General features: G+C 49.4%; 1 protein-coding gene across 3 annotated transcripts in view; it reads left to right on the top strand.

The window, feature by feature from the left end:
• The window catches only part of LOC126527214 (galactosylceramide sulfotransferase-like), an 88,502-nt gene extending 71,415 nt beyond the window's left edge, over window positions 1–17,087 (top strand). For all 3 annotated transcript variants that reach the window (XM_050174968.2, XM_055068611.1, XM_055068610.1), the window contains exons 2-5: window positions 6,874–6,977; window positions 7,797–8,147; window positions 10,782–11,117; window positions 12,442–17,087. In XM_050174968.2, the coding sequence (XP_050030925.1) occupies window positions 6,892–6,977; window positions 7,797–8,147; window positions 10,782–11,117; window positions 12,442–12,901 (1,233 nt within the window). In that variant the 5' untranslated portion in view covers window positions 6,874–6,891 and the 3' untranslated portion in view covers window positions 12,902–17,087. The remainder of the gene's footprint in view (window positions 1–6,873; window positions 6,978–7,796; window positions 8,148–10,781; window positions 11,118–12,441) is intronic.
• The last annotated feature ends 2,865 nt before the right edge of the window (window positions 17,088–19,952 follow it).

The raw sequence follows: 19,952 nt of genomic DNA, 5'->3' as shown, positions 1-19,952 counted from the left end.
TGGAAGGTGACTAAATAAGGGGACCCAGAATGAAAGTATGCGTCACTCGGGCATTAGTTACGCTCGTTCGCGCAGCCGTCCCCCCTCCGCTGCCATTGACGACATTAACGTGTTGGTTATGCACCGCCGGGGATCGCGCAAACAAATTAGGCGGAACCTCCCTGAACGTGCAATATCGAATATATGCGTAACATCATTATGCAGTATGGCGGTCGGCGTGGCGAGGAATGTATGCATGTTCGGCAATGTAAATATGTGCATCTCTCTGCTCGTACTCCTCACGCATATATAAATAAATAACGTATACTACATCAGCATAACCCCTCCCTCCGCACATACACACATCATTATCACGCATAACGCATTCCTCACCGCGCCGTTTGCCATGCAATGCTACGCATATCTTGGACACTTCCCGTTCAATGAGGATGCGCTTATTTTTTAAAAATTAGTTTCTCTTACTTTCTTTCGCGAACAAAGGCAGACTTAAGTATCGGACGGTTGGACAGCCAGCCCTCGGTCGGTGGGTCAGTTTCTCGGCCAACCAGTCAGTCAGTCATTCAAGTATAGCGACAACAGGGCGCCTGAGGCTGTTGCACCGCCGAAGTTCCTGGCGAACTAAGCTGTGGCGGAGGTGTGCAGTTTGTAACTTACAACAGCGTGATTCCTTTGTTTTCCACATTACTCTCGTTCCTGTCGGGCGTCTCTAGCATGCTTTTGCAACTTTTAACTGTATGATGAATCACCACCTCTCATAAATCCACCTCGCTCGCGCTAGTGCATGACTCGTGGTGAAGTGCAGTGCGGTTTAATTGCAGCACGAACTTGTCGCCAAGCGCACGCAGTCCAGCCTTCCTAATTGTTTGTCGAGGCGAATGTGATGCTAAACGGTCAACCGACGGGTGTCTGCGATATTTTTATTGGTCGCACTCATTCGGGGAAGGTGTCGAAGGTATGCGGCTGTGATAAAGATTGCGAGGGTCAAGCCAAGCTGTCGCATAAACGCACCTTTGGGCGCTCTAATTCCTTCGTGTGTTTACGTAACCGACGGCGTAGACGCCTGGTGAATAACGCCGCCTGGCGTTGCCCTGCTGCGAGTCTATCAGAGACAAGATGGAAAATTCGACAACATGGCCGAATTGGGCAGTGCCCATTGGCGCCCTTATGTACATTGTCGAACGCCGCCGCACAGTGAAGTTCGCCATCTTGTCATCACTGGTTGGCTTGCAGGCCGGCTACGGCCTCTCTGATTGGCTCAAAAATGCCAACATGGCGGCATTTGACGTTGTCCGGAATAACACCTTCAGACAGTCATTCCCGCGGGCCGTCTTGAAAAGATGAGCTGAGATGAGCTATAGGCTGGAGCAATAGACTAATTTCACCGCGTTCAGAGCGCATGCGCGTACGCACTGCGGGCGCCATGTTGACAGAAGTCCTCACTGTTTTCTCGCTATACTTGGGTGCTAAGGCAACATTGAGAGGACTACCAAGGATGCCACAGTGGATTTTCGCCGCGTATTTTAAAGAGAAATTGTGGAATGCATCTTCTAAACTAATCTCCGTTCGTAGAAATTTCTTTTTTTTTTTTTCATTCTCTCACGCCGGGGGTATTTTAGATATCAAGTGTCAAGCGGGATTGTCATAGTACAACCGCAGCACGCTTCTTACCACAGCTGCCCTTCAGCCCACTAAAGAGTGCCCTTTACTACCGGCATGCCTTGCGGCTTCGGCAGCGTAGTCAAACTCGTCGTGAAATCGGTCTGTCCTTTCGAGCCTTACTGCACGCTGCACTCAATTAAGAGACGTTATAAATGGTGGCCGCGGTATGCGATCCTACGGCAACAGTGGCTCGTTCAGTTGCAGAGCGTGGTTTCGATCGCGTCTGCTTTGGTATGGGCGTCGCGTGGTTGCCTCCTGAGGGTGGTGGGGGAGGGGGCTGCGGCACGTGTGGATTGCCGGACCCGAGGCTCTATGGGTGGCGCGCTCGCGCGCAGCGGCGAGATTGCGGGGGCCGCAAAGCCAAACAGCGGGTCGCGCACAAGAGCCCCTCGACAAGAGAAACGATAGAGCAAAGAAAAGGGGGTAATTCGGGCACGCCTCGGTAGAAGCACAGGAAATGGAACACTCACAAGAAAGGGAGAGAGAGAAAGAGAGTACGAATTCGTCAGGCCGTGAGGGAGGCCGCTATCGCAACCGCGTGTAGCCTTGGCATCATCAGCAGATTGCCGCGCCTGCTGACATATAAGATTCTTCGGGCTTCTGACCTCGTGTCGCTGACGGTATCAGATTGATGACACAGCTTCGATTGATCTGTTTTTGACGAGGTTGCGCGACTACGCTACTATCATCTCTGCCCCGGCGGCTATAGCTTGATTGGTCGGGCTTCGTTTCTTTTTTTCTTTTTTGACACCGCGACGCGTCTATTTCTAACCACCCGGTCTATAGCCCAAAGCAGTCGTGCTTCCGAAGTCTTCCAGCGCCCACGCTCGCTGGTGACCAATTGCGTCGTGCTCTACAGTTACGCCAGTGGTCACGGCAGCGCGTAGTGGCAGCATTTGCGGATTCACTTAAAAGCGGCGCGCTTGCAAGTTAGAACGGTGACAGGGTCACTGTGCCGAACATCGTTTGCCATCAGCTTTCTGAAAAATCGATTTCCTGCGGCGCATCTGGATTTTACGAGATCTGGATCCGTATGTGTTACTGGGCTTCCAACAGCATCAATAGCGGGATTCTTGTGGTGACTGTGCGAAATCTTCCGGAAGCACTCCAGCTGTTGTCATAGGCTGTTAATTGCGTGCATTCGCTACGGCCATCGCCCGGGCTCCAGCACCAAGCCTCTGCGTATTCGAACGCTGTGTCGGCTGGAGTTGAAGTCGATCATTCGTATAATACGCTTCGTGGTTCCGCCCTCCGATACAACGGCGGCTTCGTGGGGATCATTTTCGGCTGGTATGTCGACTTTCTCGTGACGGAACTGCAGGTTGGTCCAATGTTTTCGTTTTCTTTATCAGCGTTATATAGCTCCTTGTAAGACGTGACCATCAATGCGTCGCTCCAAAGCGATGACGCTATCAATAGCTGACCATCGCCGGCCAATTGCTACCGCTGCCCTCATAGTCCGGGGACCTGCGACAGCACGGAATAAGCGTTCGGTGTTCAATCTTAACCGTCGTGATCTAACGGCCGTTGATTGATTAGGTTTTACGTCCCGAAGCAGCACAAGGGCTAGCACATATAGGCACAGTAGGGAAGAGTTCCGCTACAAATTAGGCCACCTCGAGTTCTTTAACGCGCACCCGATGCTCGGAACACGAGCCTTTCTTTTTTTCGTCCCCGTCACTGTGTGGCCGCCTCGTACAGGTTTCGAACCCTCGTCCTCGTGGTGCAGTAGCGGAACGCCGTTGCCACTGGGTCACCGCGGCGATTGAATCATCAAGGGATGACCCCTCTGAAAAGTCACGTATAGCTTGAGAGAAACGCCGTAGCGCTGTCGGGACAAGAATGGCGGATGGGTAGTGTTTACATGCGACGTATACGGCTGCGTAGGACGCTATGCTATCGATCGGTCATCGGAATACGTGCCCGATCCGTATGTCCCCGTGTTTGCTATAGGTTAAACTTCGCAACGTCGCGACGATGCTTTTTGACCCCCCCCCCTCCCCCAGAAAAGTTAGCTTAGTATACGCGTCTTACCCCTGAAATAATTTTCAACGACAGCCGTAGGTGCGTCAGTCTGACGTCAAGCATTTTGAATTATTTTTTTTTCTTTGGGCCGTCGTGGCTCAGTTAGAATTTTAGGAACCTTGCGAAGTTCAGTCGTTGGCACTTGTAGAATACAATGTACTCCATGTTTACCAACAAACTAACACGGTTTAAGCAGATGCCGTCAATATGCATGACATCACGAAGTAGCTGTTGCGGAAACTTAAAAAGGCGACGTCGGTACTCTTGCTAGTTCTCCGAGGATCGTGTCCGTGTGTAGACATAAAATCTCGAAGATAGTGCAGTACCAAGGCGCCCCGCGGCGGAGGTTCAGTTCGCCGTTAAGGGGCCCACATACACAGCTTCGCTGGTCATCCTTCTTCAGAGTGGAAGGGCACTGAGATTTTGCGTCTTTTCTGGCCTTATCAAGCTGCCTGTCACAGTAAAAGCGCTTAATTATTGCTTAGTTTCTTTCATTCTGGAAGGGTAATTTATTATTACGGCTCAAATTGCTTTTCTCGCTGTGCTATCTTATTATAACAAACCGCGACATTGTTAGAATCAACAAGGGCCAAGTTTGGGCAAAATTCCTATCATTCTTTTGCGATATGAGCAGCCTAGCCTGCAACGCAAGCATGCACTAAACTGTTCCTGTCTATAATCGACTCCCCGCCCGGACATTACCAGACACAAGCACCATGACTCGCATTCATATCATTAGTATTAATACTTCATAGTTCGCACTTGGACGCCGAGCTCGGGGGGCACTTGCGATCTCGATCGGAGTGTATATGCGATCCTGACTTAACCCGCGCGCTTGTGTATCTGTGTTCCGTCAGTCGATATGTGCAGGCGTACGTTTATAATGGCCGCTTTAGGAAAGTGGCCGGAAGTTGTGCGTCGTGTCGCTTTGCGATCAAAAGAAAGGTCGCTTAACGATTTTCTAATCGATTCAGCTGGACTTCAGAGACGCCCCCCCCCCCCCCCCCCCCCTTCCAAGAAAAAAGAAAAACGACTCACGGTGGGACTGTCTGCGAGGCGCTTTTAGTTGTAGCTGTCTTGTCCTCGGGTCTGTTTCGGTCGCTAGGGCAACGCGCACCGATGTCCCGTAGTTCGTAACGGACACATCTTGAAGCGCATCGACGCCGCACACAAAAAGAAAACGAAAAAAGAAAAAGCCCAGGACAGAGCTTTGCTCACGACTGAACGTTATTGGACACACATTTTCTTGCGCTCGCGCAGCAGAGCGTATGTGCCAACTAGCCCGATTCGCCATTTTGTCCATAGTGCCGCAGGGAGGCCTTGCCACCCCCCCCCCCCCTTTCTATGTAAACTAAACGTAGTCGGTCCTGCAGCCTCATATTGAACGTAAATGATTTACTTGCTGCAATATAGATCACCGTAGCCATGGCCTTCTGCTGCTGAGCGAGATGTCACGGTTGGTTGGTCCCTTTAAAGGGTTACTGACGGGACAGCGTAAGAGCGCCCTAAATAGTTCACTGCAACACTTGTTTTTACGAAGCAGCTGTAGTTTCGGTAACGCGGAGTATGGTTTCCTACAAAAATTAAGAGGGAAGTCCGGCGGTAGTGTCTCCCGGAAAGTGTGGCGGTTCCGCTAACAGGGGGTGCTATTCTCGACGTTGTCGAATTCCGCCATCTTGTCAGCTCTGATTGGCCCAGAGGGTTGCTACGGCGCCTCCGATTGGCCCAATATGGTGCTATTACAGAATTCTACAATATGGTGGAGTCCTGAATAGCGCCCATAGGAACAGGCAGTATACCTTGATTTGCCCATGCACTTAGTTCTTTTTTTTACTTCGAACATGCTTTGTGGCTTTAGAACATGATCAGTTTCGATGGCATATGGCGTTATAGAAATGCAACAATTCTCAATAAGTATACTTGCCCCCGGAAACCTGTTGACTTGAGACGTTTACAAAAACTATTGGTGGTGAATTTTGAAATACGAGGTGGTTTTGACCAAATTCAGACAGATTAAGGGTAATAAATAACGCCACAAGAACATCTGAAGCCAAAAGCACGGAGATTAGACAAATCCACGTACAGTCCACTACTGCTACGGTAGCTCAGCGGTCGCTGTGCCTGAGTACCCTCTAATAGATTTTGCAGGAAACTGCTATACAACTCAGATAGCCAGAAATAGGAAAGTGGATGGAGGTACGCAAAGGAATACTATCTTCTTCAAAACAACTGCTGTATTGTGAAACCTAGCAAGACATTACAAATTGAATGCAACTGACCTTGTGCAATCTAAACAGCACTGCGGACGATACTACGAAGCTTTCTACTAGGGCTTACTACGTAGGTTACGACTGTTCAGATTCAGGGTCACGTAGTCTGAAATGGGAAAGTTGTTGGAGGCGTGCGAACAAATGTCATCGTAATCGCAAGGTTGATCCCGATCAGCTCGCTTGGCATTTGAGTGTCTGGAGGAAAGTGGCGTAGGTGGATGGTGTGGTCTAGCGTCCCTAAGTTTCAAGACAGCGCCGTTCTTCCTTACCCACTCCCCTCCTCCTCTGATCAATCTCCTTCGTGGAGCGCCGCCATGCAACCTGTCGCCACGCAATCAAAAATATAGCTTCTAGTTTGTGTCGTACTGCATGTATTATCAATCCTCGTTTTGAAACTGTATTCCGCGCAGTAATTATTTATTTTCATGCGACTGTCCTAGTAAACCGTGCTTTACATTAGGAAATAAGAACCGGTCGAAATGCCGCGCCACCGCACTTAGCCAATCATGGACGGGCAATGGTGGGAGAGTGCGAGGATGAGGAGGACAACGGCTTGATGAAACGATGACGTTTAAATGAAACACCACATTTTTGATTAACCTCGAATTAAACACACAGGCTGTCCTGCCGTGCGGCCTTTACGACAGCCTGTATAGAGAGAGCCTCCAATAACGTCTCTCTCTACACGTAAGCTTATGCGCACTTAAGTGAGCTCCGAGAGTTCGGATGTTGCGAAATCTCGGATATTGCGATATACTGCATTTTACAATTTTTGCGGTTCTTTAGAGGTTCGCTTTCCGACGACGCTGTTCTTGGGGTTTACTTGCTAACAGTTTCGACGTATATATCTGCTAAGTATTCTTTTTACTTTCTCGTTAAACCTTGTCTTATAACAGCATTTATCCATTGTTCTGCGCAGCTTCCCGTTCCAGTCGAGATGCTTCGCCACTTCCACCGGGTGCTGGTCACCTGCATGGTGTTCCTCTGCTTATCTCTCCTCGGAATTGTGTTCGTCACAACCAGGTACATACTTGGCACTGAAAGGTACCGCGGTTGTCGTCCACGGCAGCGACAGATACATACACTGGCAGTGTCAGCGAATACCTTAAACAATTCACTAGTTAACCAACGAGTAGCGATAAACGTATATTTTGTGACTTGGTTTTGTAAAAGCTTTCGCTGTAGTGGGCTTTCGGAATTATGCGACAATTGCTTTTTAAAAGAAAGCGTTGTGGAGGAGCGCTTGCGATAACGGTTGTTAGAAATTTTATAACGACAAAGAGAAAGGTAAAGAGATGGCTGGATCGCGCGCGGAGCTTTTGTGAGATATCATGTTGTAAAAAGCCAGTAGAGATAGATAAGGTGTATATTCGACGAAATCAATGACAGATTAAAAACTGCCACGGATTCAAGTTCAAAGGTATGGCAACTGCGACATTCTCGAGATCGGGGACTTCCCGAGGCCCGGCAGTTCGTAGATTGCATCCCGGCCACGGCGGCCGCATTTCGATGGGGGCGAAATGCGAGAACACCCCTATATTTCTATTTAGGTGCACGTTAAAGAACCCCTGGTGGTCCAAATTATTTCGGAGTCCCCAACTACAGCGTACCTCATAATCAAATCGTGGTTTTGGAACGTAAAACCCCATAATTCGGATATTACGATAGTTCGGATATTGCGGAAGATTAAATTTAACGGAAGATGGGGGGCTCGAAAGATTTGCGCATCGAATAGCGATGGGAGTGGGGAGGCGGCTGATCTGTTTGTTCCTAGCGAGTTCAAGGACTGCACGAGGAGATCATTTTGCTTCCGTGACCGTCGTCGCGCGCTCCTCTTCGCAGGTCGCGTATGCAGGAGCAGTACGCCCCCCAGGCGCTACTCACGGATAACGGCTCGGAGCCATGCGAGCCGCGCAAGAACATCGTCTTCCTGAAGACGCACAAGTGCGCCAGCTCCACGGTGATGAACATCTTCCTGCGGTTCGGCACCGAGCACGAGCTGAACTTCGTGCTGCCGAAGTCGCAGCACACCCACTACCTGGGCCACCCGGATCCCTTCAACCGGCGGCTGGTGGCCAACGTCAGCGCCTACAACATGACGTACAACATCCTCACACACCACACCCGCTACAACGGCAAGGAGATACACGCGCTCATGCCGGCGGACAGCGTCTACGTCACCATCCTGCGAAGGTATAATTGCCGCTGGTGCACTTTAAAGCCAAATTACACTCTTTCGGTCGTATCTTGCCACACAAGAATAATCTTCATCTGTCTTGCCCGCATTTCCTTTCTTTAACGCTGCGAGCCCGGTACTTCCGAGTCATAAACGGCATGCGCGTTATCAGCACGACAGAGCATTCTGGACAGGAAAGTAACGAGCGCCGAGTTTTCATGAAAGGAAACGCAAACAAGACAGTTGACGAGTATTGTCGTGTGACAAATATACACCCCAAAGGGTGTACATTTGTTTAAGAGTTGTAGCAGGCCGGGTTTAGCCAACCGCAACAAGTGCACTCTAAAAAAAGTTCACACCCTTTGGGTTGTATTTTGTCCCCAAGCAATAATCGTCATCTGTCTTGCCCGCATTTCCTTTCTTTAACGCTCCGAGCCCGGTACCTCCGAGACCTGAAGATGGGTCTCATTGGAGAACGATGCTGTAGCAGCCCCGTAACTTACTTTTCAACTTTTAAGCGCCCAGACCTCGGGTGAAGATGGCTTCATTCTACGAGGCCACGAATTTGTTTGGCTTTACGGATCTGATCATTGTTTTGAACTAAAGAAAACTACAAAACTGGCCACGTTAAATTTTAAGTTTTCGAGCGTTACTCACTACCGTGTTTATGCTTAGCTATTAACTGACCTTTATGAAACATCGTTCCAGCGCACCAATGAAGTAGTTTTGTGAAACAGAATATTTCTGAAAGTTTAACACATCGCTAGCGAACTTCAATTAATTGTGAGTTCGAATGACGACGTGTTCGCGAAGAGGCCCGTATCGTATTGGAACTGGCTCCACCTTCACGCAGACGCATAGTTGACTCGCTTCCCCGTTCAGTGCTTCAGAGATCAGTGATCTGGACCACTTCGTTTAATTTGCGCTCGCAGTTCAGTTTCAGTTTATTATTCGTTCATAACAATTTGTTACAAAATATGGTATACAGACAAGGGTCCCAAAGTCAGAGACTGCACCGGGACCTTTGGATTAGAAGTTATACAAAAAAATAAAGCGGAATACAGAGCAGAGAAACAAATCGTGAAATAAGCAAAATATAACCAATAAACTGAGTGACGACACACATAAAAGACAAAAGGAAGAGGAAAGATGCACAATCAATGGTAATTACACAGCTTCTAAATAGCAAAATAACATTGTAGGAAATTAATCAGACAGCAAATAATTCTTGAGTTCATATTTGAAAGAATACAAGGTAGTTGACAACTTAATGGAATATTGAAGACTGTTCCAAAGTTTAGAAGAAGACTTCGGCGGCCTACGTGAGAGGTTCTTTCACGTGCGGTATTTCGATACGCAGCGTTTCCCGAGCGGTCCGGAGTAGTCGGGGAAGTAGTTACACGCCTGTTGGTTGCGTTCGTTCGGGACCCCGAATTGGTGGACGTTTGGTGAAGCACGCGTATGCTCCAGCCGGAACGAGTGCCGGCCAAGCACGCCAGTCTATAACCGGACCTGCTGCAACGCCATTGCCACTAACTATATTGCCGTTTAAAATTTCCATCTACCAGTCTTGCTCCGCTTAATGCTTTCCCGTATGGGAGGCGCCACGAAGACGTAGCCGCCGCCGTCATCATCATCATCATCAGCCTGGTTACGCCCACTGCAGGGCAAAGGCCTCTCCCATACTCCTCCAACTACCCCGGTCATGTACTAATTGTGGCCATGTTGATCCTCCAAACTTCGTAATCTCATCTGCCCACCTAACTTTCTGTCGCCCCCTGCTACGTTTCCCCTCCCTCGGAATCCAGTCCGTAGCCTTTAATGACCATCGGTTATCCATCAGCCATGGTGCAGCGCGATCTCGGGAGCAGCCGTCACCGCGGTCGCTCAGGTCGGGCGCGCCAGCGTGTTCTATTCTCGCGCTACCTGCACGTGAGCCCATCTTCTTCAACGCCTGCTCTGGAGGCGATAGTCGCGCCGCTACACCTTCAAGCGTTCCGCTGATACTGGATATTGTTTACTGGAGTGACACAACAGTTTTATTGTTCCACAGCCGCCTTACATGTAAAATTTATTCCCGGAGTAGTCCTCCAGCCGTACCTGCCGACTCTCCCGAAGTATCCGTAAAGCTTTGCGAATTTGGGCTCGTTCTATGATTTTATACGAAAAACGGGTTCTGCTTGCAAAAGCGTTTCGCTCCTCGATTTCTGATCCTACCGTTGGAGGTCTTCTGATGGTGGAATTACACGAGGAGTGCTCCAGACATGCTCCAGAAGCAGGCGTAATCAGCAATGTCGCTGGAAAGGTCACTCTGACCAAGTATTGTGTTGCTTGCCAGTCTCTGCTGTTTCAAATTTGCTGCTGTTTGTGTGCTGTGCCTAAAGGGCACGACATAAAAACAACAGTAACGTTAAATGACCTTTAATAAAGTGCATGTGTATCCCACAAAAGGCATGTGGTCAGAGAACGCTTAAAAAAAAAAGCATGCGTACTATCATCCCCTTCCCCTACCCCTTCCCCCCAGGTTTTTCTTTTTTTTAACGAATTTTACGAATTTTAAAGTTCACAGGTTGGCAGGCTCAAGTTCTGGAACCACGTCTCTCTGGCATTCGTTTTGCGTAACACTGCCCGCAAATTCCTTGACCCCGCAGGCCGGACACCCTGTTCGAGTCGCTCTACTCGTACTGCAATCTGGCGTCGGTATTCAAGAGGAACCTGACCACGTTCGTGCGGGATCGCAACTTGACCGCCTATCTCTCCCGGCACCGCGTGATCGAGAAACGCGTCGGACTCAACCAGATGACCTTCGACCTCGGCTTCAACGGGCCCTTCGACTCCGAGCAGGCCGTCGCCAAGTTCATCGGGGAGATCGCCTCCGCGTTCGACTTGGTCATGCTCGCCGAGCGATTGGACGAGTCCCTGGTCCTCCTCAAGCACCTGCTCTGCTGGAACACCACGGACATGGTGGCGCTGAAGCTCAATTCGAGGTACGTCCGTGGCTGGACAGTGTCACGCTTTGAGGACGAGTAATTAGTTACGCCTATGATTGTCACAGCTTGAGGAAGCGAGGGAGGTAATAGTATGAGAGGCCTAAGATGTCGATAAGGATTGAAACTGCGCAAATGAGGAGGTCGTTCGGAAGGGGATGCAAGTGCGCGGGAATGAGGTTTCGTGGCCATTGTCATAGCGAAGAAGGCGTGCGGACAAATGTTGTGGTGTAATCCTACCTTGTGAAAAAGCAGTGCTTACTGACGAGGCTGATATACTTGCTCAGGAAAGGGGCGTAAACTCGAGAACGATCAGTGCTCGCGAACGAGACTTACCGGTGAATTGTGCTCGCTCGGCCGCGGACGAGGCGCTTGCTGCCCATACTTGAAGTTCGCTGACGAGATTGACACGCTCACTGGAGAGCTACAGTTTTTCTCTTCTTTTCTTTTTTAAACGTTGCTCAACTTTCCTGCAATCTAGTGAGTGAAAGCCACATTCTTTGGCTGCCGTAAGAAAGCGTCAAGGATTCACAAACGAGCGTCCCGGTCTGCGCTCGTTGCATGTATGAATTCCCCAAAAGCGTCAACTCATCGCCCAGAAAGCGATGCATCCGTATGTTGTAAAGGTATTTCCGAGGCAGTAGGTTTGAAGTACAGTAAGCCCTCGTTAATCCGACCTCTGATACCTCAAGATATCGGTTAATTATTAATTAATATCGGCGGCTGCATGTGGCACGGCCGCGCGGACCTTATCTTGATACGCGATCTGTGACGGAGTGGCTGATAGCTTTGTGTGCACTGTGTTCTCGCCGCTTAGTTTGCGTTGAAGCCAGAAGCAGCGCGAAGGTTAATTGGCTCGCTGCTGCTGGCAACATTTCCTACTCCCGCGTTTTGATAGTGAGTTTGCGCGGTCATTGAGTGAAATGTGTCCATGTTTGCGTGTGCCGCGCGTGACACCATTCTTGTTAGTTAGTAATCGTATGTTTGCAAGTTTATACGGCCGATAAAACTACTATCCTTACTTCGTATAGCTGTATAGTAATTTGCTATCGCAATCGATGCTTCGCCTTTCGGGCGAAAGTGCGACTTTTTTGGGGATACTTGTGTGCACTTCCGCGATATTTCGCGTGACAGACTTTGGACATGTCGATAGGCTAGTGTGCTGTTATCACTACGAAATAGGCGGTAACCATGGGTTATAGGTTGCAGAGAACCTACGGCGTTCACCAGAAAGTGCGGTCGAGCATGTATACATACGCTGTTGTCATATACGTTGTAGTCACATTAAGTATGCCGAAAACTCACTTGGCCACATGTTTTCCAGGTACAGCGCCTACAAGGAACGCCTTTCGAACGAAACCATCGAGCACCTGCTCCGGCTGAACTCTGCCGACTGGCAGCTTTACAAGTACTTCTCCAAGGTCTTCGACGAGAAGGTCAAGGCCTTCGGCGTGGACAGAATGGCCGAAGAGGTCAAGGAACTGCAAGCGGCGCAAAAGGAGTACTACGGTCGCTGCGTCATGGCCGAAGGGTCGATGGAGAAGCTCTCCACGTATTTCAAGCGCAAGGATGTCGTGGCCTTCAAATCCAAGGACAAGAGCAGGCTTTGCCGCAGCCTCACCTTCAGTGAGCTCGAGTTTCACGAAGAGGTCAAGAAGATCCAGGAAGCCAGGATACGGCAATACTTAGCGCGCCAGAAGCGAGCGCAGTTGCCCAAGCGCGTCGCTAAAGACGTCGCGTCTCACGTGACCAAGTTTCAACAGCCAGTAGCCAATGGAAGGTGACTTCTTTGAAGATGTCTATTTATATTGTGCCTGCGGCGAAAGTAGGACGTGAAACCTTCATGTGAAAGCGCGGGGCGCATTCCCTGGACTTGCGAATTTGTGTGGCGCGCGCGGTGGCAGACGATTGTTTAATTTTAGTCTGCACCTTCTGCAAGATATTCACCTGGACTATTACACGTGCGGTGCCTTTAGGGAATGCGCAGCGGCAGACGACCTTTTCGTTTTTCATCTGCAAGTTGTGCTACATGAATATTGGCCTCCCCTGCGCGGGGATATTTGTGGACGATAGACATTGTGCCTTTATGAGAATGTGAAGTGTTAGAAGACGCTTTTTACTTTTTTTTTTCGTCTGCTAGCTCGGCAACCTATTTGTCTCGCTTGATCCGCCTAAGTGCTGAAGCAAACGTTTCGTCAGCGGGTTCTGCAACATATTCGCCTGCAGGCTCGCCGTTTACAGCAACGAACCTCGCCCAGCGAAGACACGTCGTTCCTTTGTGGCACATGTGTCATTACGAACAGTCGGTGCCTTCTACTGCTCGACTATAGATCGCTTCGGTCACTGTGCAGTGTTCTGCGCTGGCTGTAGAATTTATGTATGGGGATCTGGAGACGAGCGCGATCTTGCTAGGAGCGAGTGCTTCGTACTTAACGCTCCTGGGCCGAGAATTTACGAAGTGCGCGCGCACTTCTTGTGATAACAGTTGTGATAACAGTCATCGAGGCCTTATCGAACAAGTCACATATCGTATGGACAATATGCGACGTATCGTACTCGTTTCTTTTTGTCTATTTGCCGTGAAGATCACTATATCATTCACTAACGCTGCACCTATTCGGCTCGCATTCCTATTTTTACACGTGCCTTTTAGCTGTCTCTTCTTAGTATGTCCAAACGCTTCCTGTCATACTCTCTTCTTAGATGTCGTTATTGTTCTTGGAAAGGAACGCTGAAGCCCGCGTATTGTGAAAGTGGTAGCAGTACGGCTGTTTGATCTGAATGCGATAGGACAACACCTGCTAGGTGCTAGGTAACTTCCAGGTCCGCGCATCACGTGACGTGCTATCACCAAGCAACGCGCCGACTTTGCCATTCACAAAGCGTGATTATAGCGCGACATATTATACCAAGCTTCGCCGACGTGCGGCTTCGAATGCGCAGGTTGTCGGCCTCCCTAGATGACGTCACGTGACGTCACGCCGTAATGCTTCACGTCACGAGTTACTTTAGCAGGTTCTTCAAGGGTGCGGCGTCGGCGGGCGTGCGTACAACTTTCTTCAGTTACACGTATGCTGACTATTTTGAAGCCCAAACTGTAATCGAACATCGTAGTCTGCTGTTACTCTACGCTCCGCGTACACAATCATGCACAATCGCCACTCATAAACGCAGGCGACTAAGGATAGAGCGGGACCTATCTCAACGAGTGGCACAGTAGATCACGAACCTGTCGAAAGCAAGAACTAGTGTCGGTCTGGTCAGACTAGTTAGTTTCCCTTGTGGGCAGTCTGGTGCACAGTTATCGCTAGCAAACCATTCCTTATCTTTTTGACGAGTGAATAGCTTACGAGGACAACATTTGAATTTAGAGAAAGCGCCTTATCCTTGCGCCTAACCACATTACGAAGTGGACACTTGATCGGTAGCCTTGTCGTTTGCGACACTGCGATTTCGCCACTGTGTTCACCGAACACCCGTGCTGATTCTCTTCACCGACATCGTTTTGTCTAGAGCCACTGCTTTCGTTCCTGTGGGACCGGAATTGGCAGTCGTACTAAAGGACGAAAAATTTCCCCTAATCGGCCCAAATTTCGGTGCAGTTTTCTTGGAAGCTTGACTCTCAGCATGCGAGGTTCACCGAACTCCTGTAGGCGAGAGGATGAACAGGGAGGAAATACGTCATGCGAACATCGCGTCCCAGACAGCACCCATGGGTCTGGGAGCTCGCAGCCACGACTTGCAGCCTTTGTGTTGTGCCGACAGTATACGCACATACCTGATGGTACACGAGCACAATACAATTGATGCCTATTGCTCTCGTATTGTCTCCGCTCTGCGTTTTGCATTGTAAACGTCGGTCCACTAGCATGACGTCACGGCTTTTTTAGCTCGCAGACCTCATCTTACCTGTGGGAGACGTTGATCACACGCTGGGCGATGCTCGCCGATCCGTGGCGTTGATTACATTTACTGCTGCCCGTGTTGCCAGCGGTGTACTAGTATATAGTGATTGTTATTTGTGAGCTGTTTTGAAGGCGGCAGTGTTTTCTGTTTGTTTTTGAGATGGGTGCGAATGACGCGCAAATGTCAATGTGTGTCGGATGTGTATATTACGAGTTCTTCGAACACTCAGATCTGTGGATCCCGCGAGAAATCGCGTGGTGTGACGGCCTTGTCCTATCATGTGAGCGCCTGCAGTTTCTCTGCTACCGTTTCCACTTAGCGCAGGCGCTATAAAGAGGGGGAAGAGGAGAAGGTTTCGCGTAAATCGCGAGAGGTACAGAGTTTAAAAGTATCACCTCATCACCAGAGCTCGATGTCTGTCACCGTGGGTACTCCTGACGGAGCTGTTCAGCGGCAGCAAGCAGTTGTATTGTACATCCTTTCGAGTGTAATTTCGCCACAGAACAATAATCTTCAATAACAGCCTTCGTCTGGCGTTCCTGTCAAAAAAGTACCGGGAGCAGAGGATTACAGAAAGGAAACGTCGCACACCATTGATGACGATTGTCACAAAATTACACCCGAAAGGGTGTCCCAATAGTGAGGTCAAAGAACAAAGGGAGCGCCCGCAACTACCCTTGTGAGAGTATAGCTCTGTGTTGCGCTCCATTTTATTTCGAGGAGCACGAGCACTCCGTTTTAAAGAGCTTTCGCACTCTCACTTTGGTGTGCACAGGCAGCGTGAACTTTTGCAAACATGGGGTGCGAATGTTCTCGAGAACCGAGTCACCGGAGACGTTACCTAGCCCCTTGGGAGTCACCAGTACACCGTTTGTTGCTAGAGTGTACATTTAGCTACGCTGCGTCGTGGTCTTACGCTATATGGCGTTCACGAAGTAATCGCGGTTCTCTTCCCGTCTGTGCGGGCACCGATTGGTACTTATGTAGCCCAGCAGGCACTGTACGATGATAGCTGTGTGAGCGTTTTACGGTTGGGAACTCTATACGACATATGGTACAAAAGCATGGGCATTAGTTTACCACCCCTTCTGCATTAACAGTTATATTCCGTGGTTTGGTATACTTGGCGATATCTGTGAATACTGTGTTTGGCTGCGAACGTGAATTCTATTGAGCAGCTTGCCTTTCGAGCTCGACCAAAGAGCGTGGTGCCTTTAGTGTACTGTAGAAAACCTAGTCAGATCATGTAAGGGATCAAACAAGCTGCGTTGCGACTCGCAACAATCAAGCACGAAAATCATACCTTTTAGCCCGTCGCTATACTATGTGCGTGTTTATTCAAGACGCAGACACGTTCTCTTGTTTTGTTGCTATTTTCTTTGAAAAGTGCGCCAGTTCCTGCATGATTTAACGTCACGTGATTCGGGTCGAGCTGACAGTTTGCGAAAAAGCAACGGTTTAAGTGCAACGAAATTTGGTCGTTCCTGTACATCGGGAATGGCAGATCCGATCTGCAGTCCGGACTGTCTCATGTCCTCGACGCATGTGCAGAGCTGCTCATAATCTGAACATTCGTCTGTCGCCATAGACATATGTTTTTCCTGTCTTTGCTAAACCTCTCGTAAATGAAGACGGTCTGCATAGTTATTTAGTAGGCATTTTATGTTTTTATGGGGCGTGCATTGTATTGTATTTGTTGATTTTTTTTTTTGCATACGAAATGTGGATTTACTTGTTTTAATGTACATCGCGTCCCTTCGCGCCCTATGCGCGTGTTCACGCATCGCGTACGCATTCTTCGTATACAAAAATTTTCTTCTACAAATTCAGCAAGCACGTACAGACATCTGCGCATACCTGTATATATATTTTTTAAACTTTTGCTGACGAACTAATGTGTATTCGAATGTTCTCAGCACTGATGATGCGTATTTTATTGCTTGCTTTTTTTCATCGGTTCGCTCAACTTAGTGTTTGCTAAGCCTAGCTGCGACCTTATAGTGCCTTCGTTCGAGCGATCTCAAACAAAAGTGTCTCGAAGAATAAAGGTTTTTAAACGGCGCACCTATTCGCGTTGATTGAAACCGCGTATACACGCTGGACATTTGACGCTGACTGCGAGAAGAGCGTCTACCTCGTTTCTCAACGGTGTTGAGTCTTATCCTTTGTGACGCTCACAGCGTCTGCCTCTGCTCGAATGCTACCCGCCGTGGTTGCTTAGTGGCTATAGTGTTGGGCTGCTGAGCACGTGGTCGCGGGATGGAATCCCGGCCACGGCGGCCGCATTTCGATGGGGGCGAAATGCGTAAACACCCGTGTACTTACACTTAGGTGCACGTTAAAGAACCCCAGGTGGTCGAAATTTCCGGAGCCCTCCACTACGGCGTGCCTCATAATCAAAGTGGTTTTGGCGCGTAAAACCCCGTAATCTATCTGCTCGAATGCTGACAGCAGAGCCGCAACGTATAACATGCACGAAGGTGGCGACAGGTTGTCTGCAGGCAAGACGTGACGTCAGCGTGGCGCATAGAGTTTCGGTGCAAGCGGGAGGGCTGACCTTCAGTCTTGACCTTGGGAAGATGGTGTCTGCACGTCTCTAGACAAGCCGCAAGATTGGACGTCGCGATGACTCAGAGGCGCTCCATATCAGTGTCTGTGTATAAAATCCCCTTCAGGCGACGTGTGCACAATCAAGCACGCGAACCGAAGATGGTGTATCAAAAGCATGCACTCGCGAAAATATTTAAAACGTCTTGCATGCAGCCCGAAGCATATGGTTGAACCTGTGCTGTATGTCTGTATAATAACCCTGTGGTTGTATACGTCTTTCCGAGTTGTAAGTTTGCATAAATGCGTCACAGGGGTTGCGAAATTGAATGAGAACAAGCACAGAAATCTGAAACATATCAGTGTAAGCGATAGGCACAACATTCGCAGGGTGGCACTGCGAGAGAATAAAATAAAAAAATATAAACGAACGGGAATAGCCGGCGTCTGTCTGGTTTCTTGCGTGTAGCTAATGTTGCTGCCTTTTGGTCCCCAAACACGCGATCGAGCCAGGGACCCTTAAAGAATCGACACCGCACATTCTGCTACGATTGTGGCAACGTGAAGCAATGGGCATCTCGAATTTTGCAGATCAAATCTTTCCGCGAGTGCCTTGTTGGCTTACCAGAAACGAAGCGTAAGTTTAGTGGCAGATAAGAGGTTGCTCTGCCGTTGAAAGAGCTACCCGGAAACAGCTACGATAACGCGTTCACTCGCCTACAGAAACTGTTAAAGGGCCCCTCACCAGGCCCTATAGCAAATTTTGGTTATAAGCCGGAAGTTGTTACGTGTCGTCTAGGGAGCGTGCTGCAGGAAAATTTTTTTCAAATCGGATTTTTCAAGCAGAGATAGAAATATTGCAGTGCCGCGAACCCATGATTTCAGTAGACAGGCTCCACTGCCAAGCAAGACGCTCTCTCCCCTCGCCCCGTCTAGCCTTCACAAGCGAAATTCCTTCCCTGTGTGCTCCCGTATCAGACCTCGAGGATCGCGTGATGCACACGTCACGTGATCCCCCCTTAAAAAAACGAGAAAAAAAATGCCTTCACTTTTTTTCTCCTCGCCCTTTTTCCCCCCGGCGCTACGCACTTCCGCTGATGGCGTCGCGCGCGAGCTGTCGCGCAGCGCACGATTTTGTACGCTGTGCACAAGGAAACATGACTAGCTGTATAATTCAATGCTGCACGAATACTGAGGCAGACGAAGCGGATCGCAGAGCATGATCACGGCACTGGAGCACGGTAGAAAATGGCATAGTTTCGGTACCTACGCATGTGACCGCGCGACCGTGGGAACAAGCCGACGAAGCGGAAATACATCTGTCTTACTTCGGTGCGAAGTAAAACAAAAAACACGCAGACATTCCGTTTGTATGATTTATTTTTTCTCTAAACTTCAATTTATCAATCCAAGCAACAGATCACACAAGTAACAGATGTTGCTTTGAATAATTCTCGAAGTCATTTGTCACCACGAGCGACGTCACACTGCGGACACCACTACGTAAGCGCAGGGGCACGACTACGTCACCGTCCGGCTTGGAGCACGGCGGTCGCGAGGAGAAGGAAAAACGGCGTCCGGTTTGGATTTTCAGGTCTTTCCGAGGCGCGTATACCGATGTAATACTTTGCAGACACGATCGTTATCGCTCAATGTATGCTCTGCGCTTGTCTGCTCAACATGGCCAGACCTGGTGAGGGGTCCTTTAAAAGAGGTTGTCGACAAAGCGATACGACACATGTCATCCGGGTCCAACAATACCTGGTGCTTGGCCTTGCGAAACTGGCGTGAAACAATACTACTACGTGTCAGGCTATCTGTTATATATGTCGCATCGGGAAGTTATAAAAGAGGGGAATCGCTGACGATACCAAGCTACGCGTTGTCGCACACTCAACGCGTAGCTCAGCACACTCATTTTTCAACGATTGCGTGGCCAAAGGGGGCGAACCGCAACCCATCCTGCCTCGATTTTTACGGTTCGCGGAAGCCATAAACTCGTACATCGAAAAGGCATTTCTACAAAGAGAGCAGGAGCCTGACCGAGATGTCTTTCGGTTTCTCGGGGCGTCACCCCATGGCGTCACCCCATGGCTTCACACCATGGGGTGACGCCATTCCCGTCGGCCAAAAGAAGGACGCCGCCGAATAGTGTCCAGGAGAGGACAACCGGTACGACTTGCTGGCTCGGGGCGTGTCTGCAAAGTCTCTGTGAAAGTCGCATCTAGTCTAGCAGACCTGAATGGTTAGCCCAGTCGAGATAAGAGTGGCCTGGAGGATCAGACGTGCGCCCACAGGTAAATGAAGAGCCAGATTGTGACGTGCAACAAGTTTTTCTTCTAGCGCCAAGCAAAGTTGACATGCTAATCGACATCAGCAAAC

Source organism: Dermacentor andersoni, chromosome 9 (assembly GCF_023375885.2).
Source record: "Dermacentor andersoni chromosome 9, qqDerAnde1_hic_scaffold, whole genome shotgun sequence".
Taxonomy (NCBI): Eukaryota; Metazoa; Arthropoda; class Arachnida; order Ixodida; family Ixodidae; genus Dermacentor; species Dermacentor andersoni.
The sequence above is the reverse complement of the archived record's forward strand: the minus strand, read 5'-3'. Positions and strand labels throughout refer to the sequence as shown.